Source organism: Dipodomys spectabilis, unplaced genomic scaffold, assembly GCF_019054845.1.
Source record: "Dipodomys spectabilis isolate Male_0828 unplaced genomic scaffold, ASM1905484v1 ptg000512l, whole genome shotgun sequence".
Taxonomy (NCBI): Eukaryota; Metazoa; Chordata; class Mammalia; order Rodentia; family Heteromyidae; genus Dipodomys; species Dipodomys spectabilis.
In genome coordinates this window covers 858,016-876,967 of record NW_024871189.1, presented here as the reverse complement: position 1 = coordinate 876,967, position 18,952 = coordinate 858,016, and the positions used below count along the sequence as shown (strand labels likewise).

The 18,952-nt window shown below is 52.8% G+C and overlaps 1 protein-coding gene across 2 annotated transcripts in view; it reads right to left on the bottom strand.

Moving 5' to 3' along the window:
* Positions 1 to 18,952, bottom strand: part of Rptor (regulatory associated protein of MTOR complex 1) — a 313,102-nt gene that overhangs the window by 69,793 nt on the left and 224,357 nt on the right. For both annotated transcript variants that reach the window (XM_042669964.1, XM_042669963.1), the window contains exons 12-13: positions 9,493 to 9,576; positions 8,225 to 8,335 (exon numbers count right to left, since the gene is read on the bottom strand). In XM_042669964.1, coding sequence (XP_042525898.1) covers positions 8,225 to 8,335; positions 9,493 to 9,576 — 195 coding nt within the window. The remainder of the gene's footprint in view (positions 1 to 8,224; positions 8,336 to 9,492; positions 9,577 to 18,952) is intronic.

The following is an 18,952-nucleotide window of genomic DNA, read 5'->3' as shown; positions in this document are numbered from 1 at the left end:
TCAACAAAAGCCAGCTCCGCCCAGAGCACATCACGGCGCCAGTGAGTGCACAGGGGCAGGCCCAACATGAACAGTCATGAGGAAACCCTGGCAGGGACAGGCACCAAGCACCAGGCCGTGCTCCTCCAATGCCAGGGCCGTCGGGTATACGGAAGCCCAAGAGACAGCCCAGCCCTGGGGACCCTGAGCAGACCGGAGCTTGGGTAACAGACCTGGAGCAAGCATGCACTCCAGTTAGTGACCATACACCCACAGTCAGTGTGACACAGACGCCGCACTAATGTCACACGAATGCAGGCTGCTCTGAAAAGCAAAGTGCGTTAAGGCAGAAGGCTCAAGGTGCGGAGTTTCACACAGCCGGGGCCCGCCCAGAGGTCGGGCGTGCCAGGCTCAGCCAGCATGTGTGCCAAACTCCTGTGCAGAGGACGCGAGTGTGACCCACAAAGCTGACCCCGAACAGCGCTCCAACCGAGTGTTGTACATGTGAGGGCACTGGAGGTGTGCATGTGTTACACACGTGAGGGCATTGGAGGTGCGCACGCGTTACACACGTGAGGGCATTGGAGGTGTGCACGCATTACACACGTGAGGGCATTGGAGGTGTGCATGTGTTACACACGTGAGGGCATTGGAGGTGTGCACGCGTTACACACGTGAGGGTATTGGAGGTGTGCACGGATATACACGTGAGGGCACTGGAGGTGTGCACGCATTACACACGTGAGGGCATTGGAGGTGTGCACACGTTACACATGTGAGGGCATTGGAGGTGTGCACACGTTACACACGTGAGGGCATTGGAGGTGTGCACGGATATACACGTGAGGGCACTGGAGGTGTGCACGCATTACACACGTGAGGGCATTGGAGGTGTACACACGTTACACACGTGAGGGCATTGGAGGTGTGCACACGTTACACACGTGAGGGCACTGGAGGTGTGCACGGATATACAGGTGAGGGCACTGGAGGGGTACACGCATTACACATGTGAGGGCATTGGAGGTGTGCATGTGTTACACACGTGAGGGCACTGGAGGTGTGCACGGATATACACGTGAGGGCACTGGAGGTGTGCAGGGATATACACGTGAGGGCACTGGAGGTGTGCAGGGATATACACGTGAGGGCACTGGAGGTGTGCAGGGATATACACGTGAGGGCATTGGAGGTGTACACACGTTACACACGTGAGGGCATTGGAGGTGTGCACACGTTACACACGTGAGGGCACTGGAGGTGTGCACGGATATACAGGTGAGGGCACTGGAGGGGTACACGCATTACACATGTGAGGGCATTGGAGGTGTGCATGTGTTACACACGTGAGGGCACTGGAGGTGTGCACGGATATACACGTGAGGGCACTGGAGGTGTGCAGGGATATACACGTGAGGGCACTGGAGGTGTGCAGGGATATACACGTGAGGGCACTGGAGGTGTGCAGGGATATACACGTGAGGGCACTGGAGGTGTGCAGGGATATACACGTGAGGGCACTGGAGGTGTGCACGCGTTACACACGTGAGGGCACTGGAGGTGTGCACGCATTACACACGTGAGGGCACTGGAGGTGTGCACGCGTTACACACGTGAGGGCACTGGAGGTGTGCACGGATATACACGTGAGGGCACTGGACGTGTGCACGCGTTACACACGTGAGGGCATTGGAGGTATGCATGTGTTACACACGTGAGGGCACTGGAGGTGTGCACGCGTTAAACACGTGAGGGCACTGGAGGTGTGCACGGATATACACGTGAGGGCACTGGAGGTGTGCAGGTGCTACACACGTGAGGGCACTGGAGGTGTGCACGCATTACACACGTGAGGGCACTGGAGGTGTGCACGCGTTACACACGTGAGGGCACTGGAGGTGTGCACGGATATACACGTGAGGGCACTGGACGTGTGCACGCGTTACACACGTGAGGGCACTGGAGGTGTGCACGCGTTACACATGTGAGGGCATTGGGGGTGTGCACGGATATACACGTGAGGGCACTGGAGGTGTGCACGGATATACACGCACACACCTGCGAGCCATCACCCCTTCAAGGAACAATTCTGGCCTCCTGTCCCCAGGGCAGGGAGGGGGAGAGTAGAGAAAATGGGAGGAGGGGGCTGGCCGTGCCCGTGAAGGGGAGGTGCGAGACCAGGGAACCTCCTCCCGCCCATCCTCCCCCCCCCCCCCATCCCCTCCTCCACTCTGGACGGCTCTCTCTTGGGACGAGGTGTGGGCACACAGGATGGGCTTCTTCGCATCCCCAAATCTGCATTTACGTCTTAAATACCAACTGAGTGTTTTTCCACACTCCTGACACGGTGCCCTTGGTGTCCCCTGGTGGCACTATGAATAAAACTTTATTAACTATAACTTGGAAGGTCTGCCTCAATTGCATATTAATTTTCCCTATAAAAGGAAACCCTCAATTAACTGGAACCCATCTTTCAGCAGTCCTTAATTAACTTCCTCTCTCCCTGAATCTTGTTAATTAGCAGAGACACAAATGATAACAACAGACTTGGGGAACTTATTAAAAAGCAACCAGCGTCATGCTTCTGGAATGTGAGTGGCGTGGCAGCGTGGGCCTGCTCTGCTCTGTGGTTCACATCTACACCCATGTGCGCTCTTAGCCTCTGATCCTATCAATTCAGAAAACGATTCTGCCACATCTGTGCTCACCCCCTTATGATTTAATTTAAAAGTGGACACCAGGGCTGGGAAGGTGGCTTGGTGGTAGCGTGCATGAAGCCTTGGGTTCTATTCCTCAGTACCACACAAACATAAAACACCAGAAGTGGTGCTGTGGCTCCAGTGGTAGAGTGCTAGCCACGAGCAAAAAACGCTCAGGGACAGCGCCCAGGCCCTGAGTTCAAGTCCAGGACTGGTTAAAAAAAAAAAAGTGGACTCACGTGTTTGGGCCGGGCTGGTTGTCCCCGGGCTTCTCAGATATCTGGGCATAGGGGCTCCAGCTTCCTCAGGGGATTAAACCATGAATTCACAGCTGAGGGGACCACTGGCAAGTGGGGTCCGGTTGTGGGAAGTGGGTCACGGAGGTGCACCTCTGAAGGGCTTACCTTGACCTCCCCCTCTGCTTCCACACGCCTCACGTGATGTGAGCTCTCTCTAAGGCTCTGGGACAGTGGAACCAGCCGACCGCAGGCCGAAAGCTCTGCATCTGTGAGCCCGATGCCTCCTCCCTCTGCATCTGCTATGCGGTCACAGGCGGAAGTGAGCACATTCCCCTTCCCCCGGGCTTGTCTGCACCTTTGAAAGCAGCCGGCAGCGTGCTGCTTTGTTAGGGAATACTACTGAGAAAAACATTTGCTTCTCTAACCTCAAAACCATCATCCCTTGGGAAATCTGGGCCACGCCAGGCCAGTGCAGGACTGTCCTCAGGCCGGGCAGGAGTGGTCCTCATGGAGAACACACCCACATGCTTTGTACACTTTACCGTAGACTGCTCTGTAATTTTTGTTCTTTTCCTTTGGTGGTACTGGGGTTTTGAACTCAAGGCTGTGTTATTTGCCTTTTTAAGGTTTCACTGAGGAAGTGAGACACAAGAGGCTGCATGTGTTTCGAGTGTGGAAAGGGATGAGTTGGGGGCATATCACACACCCGTGAGCCACCGTCACAACCATACCCCTCATGGTTTGATTTTCCCATCCTGCCCCAGGCAGCCACAGATCCGCTTTCTGGCACTATAAATGACTCTGTGCTTCCAAAAATTTTAAATAAACGGAAACTGGACTGGTGTCTTTCACATAATTATGTGTGTGTGTGTGAGTGTGTGTGTGCGCGCGCGTGCGTGTGTGTGTGTGTGTGCGTGCGTGTAATACTGGGCCTTGTGTTAGCTGTGCGGCGTCCTATCACGTCAGCCATGCCTTCAGCCCTCTCTGCTTTCGTTTCTGCTTGTGCCCCACGCCCTGCATTGGGACGATGGGCATTCCACTTGCTCTTTCCCAGTAGCTGGCACTCAAGTCTTTGTGGGTGGAGATGCGGGTCTCACGCACTTTTCTGCAAGGGCTGGTTTCAAACCACAGCCCTCCTGCCTCCCCTCCCAGGTAGCCACCATTACAGCTGTGAGCCACCATGCCCTGCTCAGTTGATGCTTTTTCGCTGCTGTGTGGCAGATTATTGTATGGGTAAAATACAGTTCACTTATTCGCTTGTGAAACACTCCTGACGCGAGTCCTCATGTTGCGCACAGACAGCTGGAGTGGAGTGGCTGGACGGTGGGTCTGAGTGCAATCTTCACGGGAAACAGGCCTCATGGGTACTCCTCGGCGAGAACCCAGCTCCTCCACGCCTAGCTTCCCGATAGTCTACTGGGTATATAGTGCTATCTGGCAGTTCGGATTCACTTCTTCTCAGTGACTTCTTAGTCACTCAAGTCATTCATTTTCATAGGCTTATTTGCTGTTCACATTTTTCTTTAATGAAGTATCCGATCAAACATTTTGCCCATTTTGTCTTGTTTATAGATGTTTATTTTATATTCATATTTAGTTTTGGGAGCTGCCAAAATAGTCTCAAAAATATGTGTTGTGCATGCGTGCACATCTATGTGCACACATGTACCAGTCCTGGGGCTTGAACTCAGGGCCTTGGCACAGTCTCTGAGCTTTTTTGCTCAAGGCTAGTGCTCTAACACTTGATTCACGGCTCCACCTTCGGCTTTTTGGTGGTTAACTGGAGTTAAGTGTCTCAAAGACTTTCTTGCCTGGTCTGGCTTTGAACCTCAATCCTCAGGACTCAGCCTCCCAAGTAGCTAGGATTACAGGTTTCAGCTGCAGGTGCCTGGTTCTCACGAGGCTTTTCTTGTTTCAAGGTAATGCTGGCTTCACAGATGAAATGGAAAAGGGCTTAGTGCCACCCATCTGTGTCTTGGAGAATTTGCCAAGGAAACCATCTGGATTTGTAATTTTCTTTGTAGATAAGTTTTTAGCTCCAAATCCAATTTCTTCAGTCGACAGAGTGCTCTCTCTTCTTGTATGAGTCATCTGTCACCCAGGGCATCTGACTGGGTCAAGGTGGGTCAAGTTCTCACCGAGCTGCTCGTAGTGCCTGCTTCCTGCACAGTCGAAACCGTCAGTGAGGTCTCTGCTCTTGTCCCAGAGGCTCTGGAATTGGAGAATGGAAATCTGTGCCTTCGTTCTGTGTCTCAATCGGGTTTATTCACCCACAGATTTTCCTTCTGCACCAATATCCATTCTACTCTTCATCTTCCCTTTTCTCCTACTACTCCGGGGCCCCTGCTGCTTTTCTTTCGCTAACACCAAAGGCCAGGAACCGGAGGCTCTCTCTTGGCAAACAAGCACACGCAGGGCAGTGCTGACCTGTGTCTGTGAGTCTCACTGTGTTGTGTTTTAGTTTTCATTTGATAAAAGTAATTCAAAATTGTCTCAATATTTCCCTTTGGAAAAAGAACTTATTAACTTCTAATTTTGGACATTTTATGATAAATTTTTTGGCAATTTACAGTGACTTTAGACACATTTTCTAGTGACCTAGAGAAGTCAGATGAGATGGAGGTCAGCAGACACTATGTCCCAGCTGACTTGGCTCCAGGTACTTCTTGCCATTTTCCCTGTGGGTCGTCAGCGTCTGTTTTGGGATACTGTGCCATCATACGCAGTTCACTTCCCATCCACCACCTAGGTGGAGCTGACGGTGGAGGGGTGCGGGCAGGCGCGGCTCTGGGAGGGGCCGCCTGGGACCGAGTCCTCGGAGAGCATTGGGGCTCTGGAAGGCTGTCCATCGCCCAGCCTGCCAGACCAGGTCTCCCAGTGCCTGCTGCCCCTCGGCCTCAGTGCACGATTCTTCCCTCTCTTCTTCCTCTCCTGGCATCTCCTTCTCCTCAGTGTGCTTTGAAGCCAAGATAATCACTGCCACAGCCTCTGGCAGAGCAGCACACAGGGTGCTCCACAGACAAGGGAGCCCACACACCCCGAAGGGTTCCGCCCTTCGGGTCTGCCAGTCTCCGGCGGCCGCAGGAGCACTGAGGCTCACGGCGCCTGTGCTACTGACCCAGCAGCAGCAGACCCAAGGAGTGATTGGGTGGATGGAGCTGGGCTGTGGGCAGCAGTCATGAGCTCCCAAGCCTCGCAGGATGTGAAGAGGGGAAGGCCACAGCTTAACACCACATGGAACTTGCTGGAAATTAGGGCCAAGACAATTATGAGAAGGAAGCACGAGGGAAATGAGGCTCAGGGTGAACCGGAAGCATTTCAAAACTATCCCATCCCCTGGTGGGCTGGCTGTTTAAAATAAACAGGAGCAACAAGCTGGCCCCGCAGCCACAGGCAACTCCAGCCGGGCTGTGGAGCAGCACCTCACTGTCTGAGGATTATGTGTAACTCGTTCAGCATCGTGCGGATGTGAATGGCGAGGCCCTGCTGTCTTCCCGGAGCCCCGTGGAGCGGCTCACGGCGGGCTCTGCCTCTGCGTGCAGCCGGTGGCGGAGGTGGCTGGGACTGCGCCCGGTGCCAGGACCCGTGGCACACTCACTGACAGCACCTGGGGAGGCACCATCGGGACGGGTCACCTGCCTTAGATACGACCACCCCCAGACCACAGATGACGACGGCGCAGAAGGTCAGGCACCGGAGCACTGGAAAAGCTCATCCTCACCAGTCCACGTGCGCTTAGATGTGTGCGGTCCTGTGGCACTGGCGTCATGGCTGACCACCGGCCACGCTGTGTCCGGAATCCTCCTCGTCCTGAACACCCCTCGCCACCTCCCCGGCTGGCTTTGCTTCAGGTGCCTTTCTGGGCAGGTCCAGGGCCAGGTTCTAAGCAACGGTGTGAACAAACACGTGCGTGTGCGGACGCGGACGCCACGCCGCCGGGGAGGGAGAAGCAGCTCCCGAAGGCTCCCGGAGAGAAGCCCTTTGTTCACAGGACTTGGACCCTCAGAATTTGAGTGCCTTTGAGTCACAAAACCAAGCTTTCAGTTTAGCAAGACTGAGTTTTAGACAGGAGGGAGGGACGGCAGGGTGGACGCGAGATGTTTCCGTCGATGGCCTCCCACGTCGTGCTCTGCTGTCTGAAACTCCAGGGACAGAGGCGCGTGCTCTACTGTGGCGGCAAAGCCAGCGATGCCCCGAGGAGCGGGAATGCTTGCTGGAACACACGGGGTGCGGGGGCTCCCGCTCTGTCTGCAGGGTCTGCAGGGAGTGTGGTCGGGGACCCAGGGGCGTGGGCCGGGTTGGGAGTGAGCAAGGGGACATGCGGACAGCCTTGGTGAGGAGCGCGGTGCGGGGGGCCGGGCGAGCGCGGTGCGGGGGGCAGGGCGAGCGCGGCACACAGGGCTGGGCTCAGAACACCTGTGGGCTCATTCTGCGGGAGCGGAGAGCAGGGCAGGTGCATCCCCAGCACAGAGTCCAAGGCCACGGGTGGATGGAGTGTGGCCTCAGCAGTGACAGCAGGGGAGGGGGAATGGGGGGGGAACTGCGCTGCTTCACACGCAGCCCTGCTGGGCACATTTGTACTCGTACGCGCCCTGCCACACAGGCTCACACTCAAGGCTGGTGGAAACCCACCGGAAACACAGACCTGCTTCTCCCAGCTACAGACTCTCCAGCCCTGTTTGCTTAAGAAACAAGCAAAGCAGAAAGCCAGCCCATCCTGTGCCGCCGCCGCCTCTTCTCCATCTCTGTCCTCAGCCGATGGCTCATCTAACAGGCCGAGGAAGCGGCTCTGTGTTTTGCGGCACCCCACGCGAGACCTCTCCTCAACGCATGGCCAGCTCGAAGGCCTTCCAGCACCAACACACCTTTGTTCTGGAACCTGCTCTGAGTCTGCACACCAGCGCTCCCCGCGCCTTGCGGTGCCAGAGCTGGCTCCTCTGCTCTCTGCTCGGCCCTCGGGCCTCTGCCTGCGTTTCTGGCTTCTCTCCAAGATCACTCTGCGGCCTCCCCAGCCACATGGGCCAACTCAGCACCCAGCTGCTCCCCTCCCGCCCCATGCACGAGAACCCCGCCCTGCGCTTGATGTACCCCTACAAGCAGTCCCCTTTGCACCAAGGACACGTTTTTAAAACAGGACTTGGCTTTTATAGCGTCTCTCTCCCCGAACAGTTAATTCCTGTGGCCTTCGAGATACCTGGCCGTCGGGATGGCGGGGGGGCGGAGGAGGGGGGAGCCGGCCCCCTCCACACTACTTGGGGCACACGGGCCGTCCCGTTTCCCGCTCACAGGACAGGCAGAGGTACTCACGCTGTCCACAGCGAGGATCTTGGCCCAGATGAAGACGAGGAGTGGCCGCAGCTCTCGGGCTGAGCTCTGGAGCAGCTTCAGTACGTAGGGGAAGATGCCCACCGACAGGGCCTGGCGGAAAAGGACGGGGTCAGAGGTGCAGCTTTCCTCACAGACTGAGCTACTCTTCCCAGCTTTAGACGTCCTCTCTCCTCCTTCCTTGCTGGCTTATCAATGAACTACTTTGTTGGTATTAATCAAGGATCCAAACACAGAGAGGCAGAGATCCTCGCCTGCCAGCCTCCTGCCCTGTAGCCCGCCCCCCCCCCCCCCCCCCCCCGCCCAGCGCCGTGGTGTCCCCTCCCACCTCCCGGCCCTGCAGCACTCGGTGGCAGACCTGCTGTCAGGTGTTTATTCTTCATCACTTAAAGTGAAGAAAAATAGTTAGTTCATGCAAAATCTTGAATTGTCTCATCTCATAACTATGATTTTCAAACTTTGACTTTTGTGTGTGTGTGTTTTGTTTTTTTGCCAGTCCTGGGGCTTGAACTTGAGGCCTGGGCACTATCCCTGAGTTTCTTTATGCTCAAGGCTAGCGCTCTATCACTTGAGCCACAGTGCTACTTTTGGCCTTTTCTGAATAGTTTATTGGAGCTAAGTTTCATGGACTTTCCTGCCCGGGCTGGCTTTGAACCGCGATCCTCAGATCTCACCCTCCTGAGTAGCTAGGATGGCGGGCATGAGCCACCGGTGCTTGACTCCAAACGTTAACTTTTAAACTACCCCTCCTCCCCCAAACAGGACCACAGGAGGTCAAGTGCGGCCGGCCTCCTCTCGTGTTACACTTCCTCTCTGCCACCTGCACCTCCTTCCTTACGCGTCTGTTGTTTTCTGCCATCTTTTTGTGTCTACTCTTGAGTGAGTGGCCGGGTGCCTCAGCGCTGCGCGTGCCCCACAGCACGGCCAGCCGGTGGCTCTGGCTTCTTGGCAGTGGAGGGAGGGGCTATTCTGACATGCCAGAAATACTTCTAAAAACTAAACTAAACCAAAAACTAGGTAGAAAAATGGGTTAAAAAAAAGCCCAAGACTCCAGGCTCAGGCCCAGCCACGGCCGGGGCTGAAGGGCCGGGGCGGTCAGGCTCAGGCCCAGCCACGGCCGGGGCTGAAGGGCCGGGGCGGTCAGGCTCAGGCCCAGCCACGGCCGGGGCTGAAGGGCCGGGGCGGTCACCCCACACGGTCACACCGTGGCTCATGCCCCCCCAGCCCCCAGGTGAGGGGGAAGCACGCACCAGGCTCACCGCCCAGGGACCCAAGTCCAGAAACCTTCCCAGCAAGTCCAAGGCTCTCAGGCGGTGCACCTGGCTCAGCAGCACCTGGGAAAGACAAGAACCAACCGGCGTCAGAGGAGAGCACACGGGCACGTGCTGAAACACTCCCACAGCCGCCCGCTGCGGGCCTGCGCTCCCCGCTCCCTCCGTCGTCCCTAGCTAATGCTTCCAGACAGGGCAGGAGACATGCAGTACCCCCACCACGCAGGGAGACACAGATGCTCACTGCAGACAGCACTAGAACAAGCCATCTCTTCCTAGTGAGGGAGATAATGCACCGGGGCTGCCTTGCTGGATGAACTTCTAGGTGCATCCCTGACTGATGACCCATCGCCGCCGCCCTCACCGAGGATGGCCTTCAAGGTCATACTGCATCTGGCCACATCATGTCCCACGCCAGCACTGCTTCATTTGCATAAATGGAATTTATGTAAGTCCTTTCCCCCTGCTGGAAATCTGTACTATCATAAACATTTGTTACTGTAAACAATGTTGTTCATATAAACAATGCACATAAAGCTGAGAAATAAAATTTCAAGGTCAGAGCATCTAAACCTACTTTACCAACTGCCCTCGGCTGAGTGGATTCACCCCTTTAACAAGCTGCATAGTGAGCAGCGCTGGCTGAAAGGTGACTTTGGATAACTTCCTCAGTATCGGTGAGACCTCATTTATTTATTTATTTGTTTGTTTATTTATTTTTGGGGTCTGGTTGTGGGGCCTGAACTCTGGGCCTGGGCGCTGTCCCTCAGCTCTTCAGCTCAAGGCTAGTGCTCTACCACTTGAGCCACAGCGCCACTTCCGGCTTTTTTGTTTTTGCTTATGTGGTGCTGAGGAATCGAACCCAGGGCCTCAGGCATGCAAGGCAAGCACTCTACCACTGTGCCACCTTCCCAGCCCCGAGACCTAATTTATTAATTCATAAAGTAAGCATAATGCAACACTTACCCATGGGGTTTAATAAACTTAAGTAACAAAGCTCCTGAGAAAATACTAGCCATATTACACTACTTATAGTCAACATAGTGAAAATACACCTTTTTAGTCTAAAGTTTCTCATTACTAGTGAAGTTCAGTATTTTCTTTCATAATCAACCAACTATTTTTCTCTCTCTTTTTTTTGGTCCATCATAGAGCTTGAACTCTGGGCCTGGGTGCTGTCCCTCAGCTCTTCAGCTCAAGGCTAGTGCTCTACCACTTGAGCTACAGCCCTACTTCTAGTTTTTTGAGTGGTTTATTGGAGATAAGAGTCTCAGGGAATTTCCTGCCCAGGCTGGCTTCGAACCGCGATCCTTACATCTTAGCCTCCTGAGTAGCTAGGATTACAGACGTGAGCCACTGGCGCCCAGTTAATCAACTATTTCTCTAGTAAAATCCTTATTTTTTTTTCTACACAAATGCTTCTTCTTGTTTTTAAGTGAACAGCAATCATTAATAAAGAGCACTCTTGAGCCTGTATCTCATGTGTCCTACCCTTTTCCTATGACACTGAAGCTATGTATTTTTATTTTTATTTTCCAGGGCTGAGGACCGAACCCAGGGCCTTGCGCGCACCGGGTGGGCTAAACCCCCAGCCCCTGAAGCTATGTATTTTTAATGGGGTCATCATGTTGACTCTTCCTTCACAACATCTACACAAGAGGATCTGTACTCAGCCCAGACCTACAGCATTTCATCCTGCCAGCCAAGAGCTTAGCCCTCTGCTGTTAGACCACACACTTATTGGAAATACAACAGCGCACTGAGAGCAAACGAGGTCCTCCTAATGAAGCACTTGCATTGATCTGCAACATCTGTATAAAAGCAGTATAATTTTACTCTGTGAAATCATTCTTCCCTCTCTTTTGTACACTATGGGTCACCTTCATTCTTCTGCTTTGTGTCTTTGCCCACGTGGTACCTGAGGGGAATGCAGATAGTTACAGTGAGTCCTGGCGGGGCCCGCAAAACCAGCAAGCCCAGTGCGCCAGGATGTGGCCAGGCAGTGAGATGGAGCTCATGTGTGTTCACAGGTCTGTGTTCAAGAGCCTACAAGGTAAGCCGACAGAGACCGGAGACCCCAGCGACCCCAGCTGGGAGAAGATGGCAGTTACAAAATCATGAAAGCCAGGCATAGTGGTTCAAGCCTGTAATCCTGGCTGCTTGGGAGGCAGAGATGGGATCATGGGGAAAAGAGGCTCGGGAAACTCCGTCTCCTCAGTGGCTGGTGTGAGGTGATGGCAGGCGCCGGCTGCCTTACCGTGGGGACAAGGGCTGGGCGCAGTGACAAGGCCTGCCATCTCTAGCGACACGGGAAAACACAAACAGGAGGACCACAGCTCCTGTTGGTCTAATCTTGCAATAACCAGTGTAAAAAGGGGCTGGAGGTGTGGCTCAGCCTTTCCAATACAAGGCCCTGCGCAGGCGCTGGCAGCACACACGGAACCGTCAATACACCTTCCTTCTCACCCCCTTGGCGGTAGCAGAGGACACAGTGGCTCACTGGAAAACGTGCACTTCCATGCTGACACTTCTTGCCTGAGAGGCTGCGATCCAGTGGCCTGACAGAACCTCTCACTGGCCCCAGACGGCACCAGCTAGTGCCTCTGCGGCGGTGAGTGGGTGGTGCCAGGGAGACAGAAAATTCGCTTTGGCTCCTGGGGAAAAATAGCAGGGATCTAGGCACTGAGGTCCGTATTAAAATGCTTTTCCTGTAAGTACCACATCTTTATCTGCCAAGGCACCAGAGGATGACTTATAGGTAACAGAGCCCAGGCTTTGTCAGGGGAACTGGCCGGGTGAGGGGGAGGCCAGGCCGCACAGGCCATGCCAAATGAAGCCGGCACTCTTGTGTTTTGTCTTCCCTCAACATTCCCCGGCCTGGGAAAGAGCCCACAATGGCTGCTAGGCGCCGGTGGCACGCACCTGTAACCCCAGCTACTCAGGAAGCTGAGACCTGAGGATTGTGACTCCAAGCCAGCCCAGGCAGAAAAATCCATGAGACTCTTATCTCTAATAAACTACTCAGAAAAAGCCAGAAGTAGCACTGTGGCTCAAGTGGTAGAGTGCTAACTCTAGTACACAAAGAGGCTCAGGGACAGCACCCAGGCCTAGAGTTCAAATCCTAGGGCCAGCCAAAAAAACAAAAAAAAAAAACGAAAAAACAAAAACAAAGAAAGAAAGCCAGCCCTGGTGGTGGTGAAAACCCCGCAGCTGATTATCTGAGAGATCAGACACACAACGCTGGGAGGACGGCCTCTGGAAGTCCGCCCCGCGGGGGTAAGGACTGTGAGTGGAACAGTATTCACAGTAAGGTCAATAAAAGGCCACGTACAGAAGGACAGTCTGATGGAGTCAAAAGAGCTGGACTGGCATGCTTGGCACCGGGCCTGCTTGGAGAGGGGAAACCTCACTCCTCAGCACTGCAGACCTAGGGGAAGGCCGTGGGAGAGCAGTCTCTGCAGACAGACACTCAGGTGAGCCACGGACCGAGAGGGGTGATGGGAGCGGCCCATAGACCCCACCCACAGCCTGCCTGGCCTCTCTGAACGGCCAGCTTTCTTTGCCTCATTGCTGCTAGTGTTGCAGTCTTTTGTCTTGAAACTCTGCTCGTTTGCTGACAGCTCCCCTTGCAATCCCAAGTTGGTCTTTAATCTAGATGTATGTAAGAGGAACAGCAATCATTTTTATGCTCTTCTCATGATGCTAGAAAAGCAGTGGATATAAAAGGCACCAACTGGGCTGGGAAGGTGGCTCAGTGGTAGAGCGCTTGCCTTGCATGCATGAGGCCCTGGGTTCGATTCCTCAGCACCACATAAGCAGAAAAAGCCGGAGATGTGGTAGAGCATTAGCCTTGAGCTGAAGAGCTGAGGGACAGTGCCCAGACCCAGAGTTCAGTCCCCACGACGACCACCACCACCAACAAAAAGGCACCAACTTTTTTCTTTTTAAGAAAAATGGAAGTAGAAAACTGAGAGGATGGGGACAGGGGAGAAGACTTAGGGAAGGGGACATGGATCAGGATGCACCGTCCTCATCCACTGACGTGTAGAACTGAAACCTTGGTACAACTACTAGAAGATTTATTTATTCTGTTACAGACCTGATCAGAAGCCAAGGGAACCGGCTGCTGCTGCACCTCACAGCATGTACATGTGCACTTCCACCCGTCATGGTGTGGGGAGCAGGACCTCAGCTCTGGGCCGGGCCGGCAGGGCCCAGTTTCTAAATGATCTCTCAGGAGCGGGAGCCACTCCGTGAGCAGTTGGTCCAGGGGAGATGGAGGGTGATGTCCCTCACAATGGGGTTAGTGGTCTTAATACCAATGCACGAGCCTTCTTGATAGGAAGTGAGGCGGATGACCTTGAGGCGGTAGGTAAGGAAACTCTACAGAGTCCCCACTCTACAGAGGCCAAGTAACCCAATCAGTGCCAGGACGGCTGCCAGCAGGCGGCACCCCACCTGGAAGGCCCCAGAGGCTGCATTATGCTCACACAGGGGAGGAGCCTTCCCACGTGCCCATGCCAGCCATACCCAATCTGCTAACAAAAGAGCTTCTGGCTGGTGAGGTGTCTCAAGCCTGCAATCTCAGCTACTCAGGAGACAGAGACTGGGAAGAACATGGTTTAATGTCAGTCCAGGCCTAAAGTTCACAGGCCCCCATCTAAGTCAGTAAGTCTTAGGGCAAAGTGCTGACTTGTGTCTACGTGGTGACGTGTGGCTATGTGTTGATGTGTCTATATGGTGATGTGTGTCTATGTGTTAACGTGTGTCTATGTGGTGACATGTGTCTTTATGGTGACGTGTGTCTACGTGGTGACGTGTGTCTATGTGGTGACGTGTGTCTATGTGGTGATGTGTGTCTATGTGGTGATGTGTGTCTATGTGGTGATGTGTGTCTATGTGGTGATGTGTCTATGTGGTGACGTGCGTCTATGTGGTGACGTGCGTCTATGTGGTGACGTGTGTCTATGTGGTGACGTGTGTCTATGTGGTGATGTGTGTCTATGTGGTGACGTGTGTCTATGTGGTGATGTGTGTCTATGTGGTGACGTGTGTCTATGTGGTGATGTGTGTCTATGTGGTGATGTGTGTCTATGTGGTGATGTGTCTATGTGGTGATGTGTGTCTATGTGGTGATGTGTGTCTATGTGGTGATGTGTCTATGTGGTGACGTGTGTCTATGTGGTGACGTGTGTCTATGTGGTGATGTGTGTCTATGTGGTGATGTGTGTCTATGTGGTGACGTGTGTCTATGTGGTGACGTGTGTCTATGTGGTGATGTGTCTATGTGGTGACGTGTGTCTATGTGGTGATGTGTGTCTATGTGGTGATGTGTCTTTGTGGTGACGTGTGTCTATGTGGTGATGTGTGTCTATGTGATGTGTGTCTATGTGGTGATGTGTGTCTATGTGGTGATGTGTCTATGTGGTGATGTGTGTCTATGTGGTGACTTGTGTCTATCTGGTGATGTGTCTATGTGGTGATGTGTGTCTATGTGGTGACGTGTGTCTATGTGGTGATGTGTGTCTATGTGGTGACGTGTGTCTATGTGGTGACGTGCGTCTATGTGGTGATGCGTGTCTATGTGGTGATGTGTGTCTATGTGGTGATGTGTCTGTGGTGATGTGTCTGTGGTGATGTGTGTCTATGTGGTGACGTGTGTCTATGTGGTGATGTGTGTCTATGTGGTGACGTGTGTCTGTGGTGACGTGTGTCTATGTGGTGACGTGTGTCTATGTGGTGACGTGTGTCTATGTGGTGACGTGTGTCTACGTGGTGACGTGTGTCTACGTGGTGACGTGTCTATGTGGTGATGTGCGTCTATGTGGTGACGTGTGTCTATGTGGTGACGTGTATCTATGTGGTGATGTGTGTCTATGTGGTGATGTGTGTCTATGTGGTGATGTGCGTCTATGTGGTGATGTGCGTCTATGTCGTGATGTGTGTCTATGTGATGTGTGTCTATGTGGTGATGTGTGTCTATGTGGTGACGTGTATCTATGTGGTGATGTGTGTCTATGTGGTGACGTGTGTCTATGTGGTGACGTGTGTCTGTGGTGATGTGTGTCTATGTGGTGATGTGTGTCTATGTGGTGATGTGCGTCTATATGGTGATGTGTGTCTATGTGATGTGTGTCTATGTGGTGACGTGTGTCTATGTGGTGACGTGTGTCTATGTGGTGACGTGTGTCTATGTGGTGACGTGTGTCTATGTGATGTGTGTCTATGTGGTGACGTGTGTCTACGTGGTGACGTGTGTCTATGTGGTGACGTGTGTCTATGTGGTGATGTGTCTATGTGGTGACGTGTGTCTATGTGGTGATGTGTCTATGTGGTGATGTGCGTCTATGTGGTGATGTGTGTCTATGTGGTGATGTGTGTCTATGTGGTGATGTGTCTATGTGGTGATGTGCGTCTATGTGGTGATGTGTGTCTATGTGATGTGTGTCTATGTGGTGATGTGTGTCTATGTGGTGATGTGTGTCTATGTGGTGATGTGTCTATGTGGTGATGTGCGTCTATGTGGTGATGTGTGTCTATGTGGTGATGTGTGTCTATGTGGTGATGTGTGTCTATGTGGTGACGTGTGTCTATGTGGTGACGTGTGTCTATGTGGTGACGTGTGTCTATGTGGTGACGTGTGTCTATGTGGTGATGTGTCTGTGGTGATGTGTGTCTATGTGGTGATGTGTGTCTATGTGGTGATGTGTCTATGTGGTGATGTGTCTATGTGGTAATGTGTCTGTGGTGATGTGTGTCTATGTGGTGATGTGTGTCTATGTGGTGATGTGTGTCTATGTGGTGATGTGTGTCTATGTGGTGATGTGTGTCTATGTGGTGATGTGTCTATGTGGTGATGTGTGTCTATGTGATGTGTGTCTATGTGGTGATGTGTGTCTATGTGGTGATGTGTGTCTATGTGGTGATGTGTGTCTATGTGGTGATGTGTCTATGTGGTGATGTGTGTCTATGTGGTGATGTGTGTCTATGTGGTGATGTGTGTCTATGTGGTGATGTGCGTCTATGTGATGTGTGTCTATGTGGTGACGTGTGTCTATGTGGTGACGTGTGTCTATGTGGTGATGTGTCTGTGGTGATGTGTGTCTATGTGGTGATGTGCGTCTATGTGGTGATGTGTGTCTATGTGATGTGTGTCTATGTGGTGACGTGTATCTATGTGGTGATGTGTGTCTATGTGGTGACGTGTGTCTATGTGGTGACGTGTGTCTGTGGTGATGTGTGTCTATGTGGTGATGTGTGTCTATGTGGTGATGTGCGTCTATATGGTGATGTGTGTCTATGTGATGTGTGTCTATGTGGTGATGTGTGTCTATGTGGTGACGTGTGTCTATGTGGTGACGTGTGTCTACGTGGTGACGTGTGTCTACGTGGTGACGTGTGTCTACGTGGTGACGTGTGTCTATGTGGTGACGTGTGTCTATGTGGTGATGTGTCTATGTGGTGACGTGTGTCTATGTGATGTGTGTCTATGTGGTGATGTGTGTCTATGTGGTGATGTGTGTCTATGTGGTGACGTGCGTCTATGTGGTGAAGTGCGTCTATGTGGTGACGTGCGTCTATGTGGTGATTTGTCTATGTGGTGACGTGTGTCTATGTGATGTGTGTCTATGTGGTGATGTGTGTCTATGTGGTGACGTGCGTCTATGTGGTGACGTGTGTCTATTTGGTGATGTGTCTATGTGGTGACGTGTCTATGTGGTGACGTGTGTCTATGTGGTGACGTGTGTCTATGTGGTGATGTGTGTCTATGTGGTGATGTGTGTCTATGTGGTGATGTGTGTCTATGTGGTGATGTGTGTCTATGTGACGTGTGTCTATGTGGTGACGTGTGTCTATGTGGTGACGTGTGTCTATGTGGTGATGTGTGTCTATGTGGTGATGTGTGTCTATGTGGTGATGTGTGTCTATGTGGTGATGTGTGTCTATGTGACGTGTGTCTATGTGGTGACGTGTGTCTATGTGGTGATGTGTGTCTATGTGGTGATGCGTGTCTATGTGGTGATGCGTGTCTATGTGGTGATGCGTGTCTATGAGGTGACGTGTGTCTATGTGGTGACGTGTGTCTATGTGGTGATGTGTGTCTATGTGGTGACGTGAGTCTATGTGGTGATGTGTCTATGTGGTGATGTGTGTCTATGTGGTGATGTGTGTCTATGTGGTGACGTGAGTCTATGTGGTGATGTGTGTCTATGTGGTGATGTGTCTATGTGGTGATGTGTGTCTATGTGGTGACGGGTGTCTATGTGGTGACGTGTGTCTATGTGGTAACGTGTGTGTATATGGTGACGTGTGTCTATGTGGTGATGTGTGTCTATGTGGTGACGTGTCTTTGTGGTGATGTGTGTCTACATGGTGACGTGCGTCTATGGGTGACGTGCGTCTATGGGTGACGTGCGTCTTTGTGATGGCGTGTGGCTATGACCCTGGCTACTTGGGAGGCATAGGAGGATCACAGTCTAGGTTTTGCCCCGAGTGATTCTTTTCAGATAGAGTCTATCTGAAAAGAGCCTTTTCTATTTGTCCTTGATTATTCTTCATTATCAAGGACAAAGAGAAAGAGGCTCAAATGGTAGAGTGCTTGCCTGCCAAGCACTCTCTCAGAACTGCAAAAAGCAAAGCAGGACAAACACCAGCAACGCTTTTCTGGCTTCTGAAGTGAGTTGTCAGACTCTGGGGCCTATGTGTGGCGGCGGCTCCAAAACCAGGCCACTGTCCCAGCATAAACCGGCTTTTCTTGGTCATGACTCCAAACTTCATTAAGTTCACACAACTCCCCACAAACACACACTCACTGAAACAAACACTGGTGACTGATTATCTGTGATAAGCCCTGCCACCCCTAAAGCCACTAAAGGATCAGCGGACAGGACACACACAACTGGTCTCCAAACCACAACTACGCCACGGTTTGCATGTGACGGGGCACACCCACAGGGGCCTGTGCCTTTTCTTTTCTTTTCAGACGTGGGGCTTGAACTCAGGGCCTCGGTGCTATCTCTGGACTCTTTCACTTAAGGCTGGCACTCCACTTTATGCCACAGCACCACTTCTGGTTTTCTGGTGGTTAAATGGAGATAAGAGTCTCATGGCCTTTCCTGCCCCGGCTGGCTTTGAACTGCAATCCTCAGATCTCAGCCTCCTGAGTAGCTAGGATGACAGGCGTGAGCCACCAGTGCCGGTGTGCCTATGTTTTAAAGTGACATGATGACAAGCCCGCCACACCCAGAAAGGGCTGATGCACAGGCGGCTCTGGCAGTAACCCCCAGGTGCTGGTTAGGAAACCCTCTGTGACCCATTCATAATCTGCTCAGCACCGCTTGTTCTGCTCTGGGGGGTAGTTTGCATCTGTGTCCCTGCGCAGAGGGGACCATGGTATTATTAGTATGAAGTTGGCTGGCGGCAGGCTTCAACAGTTCCT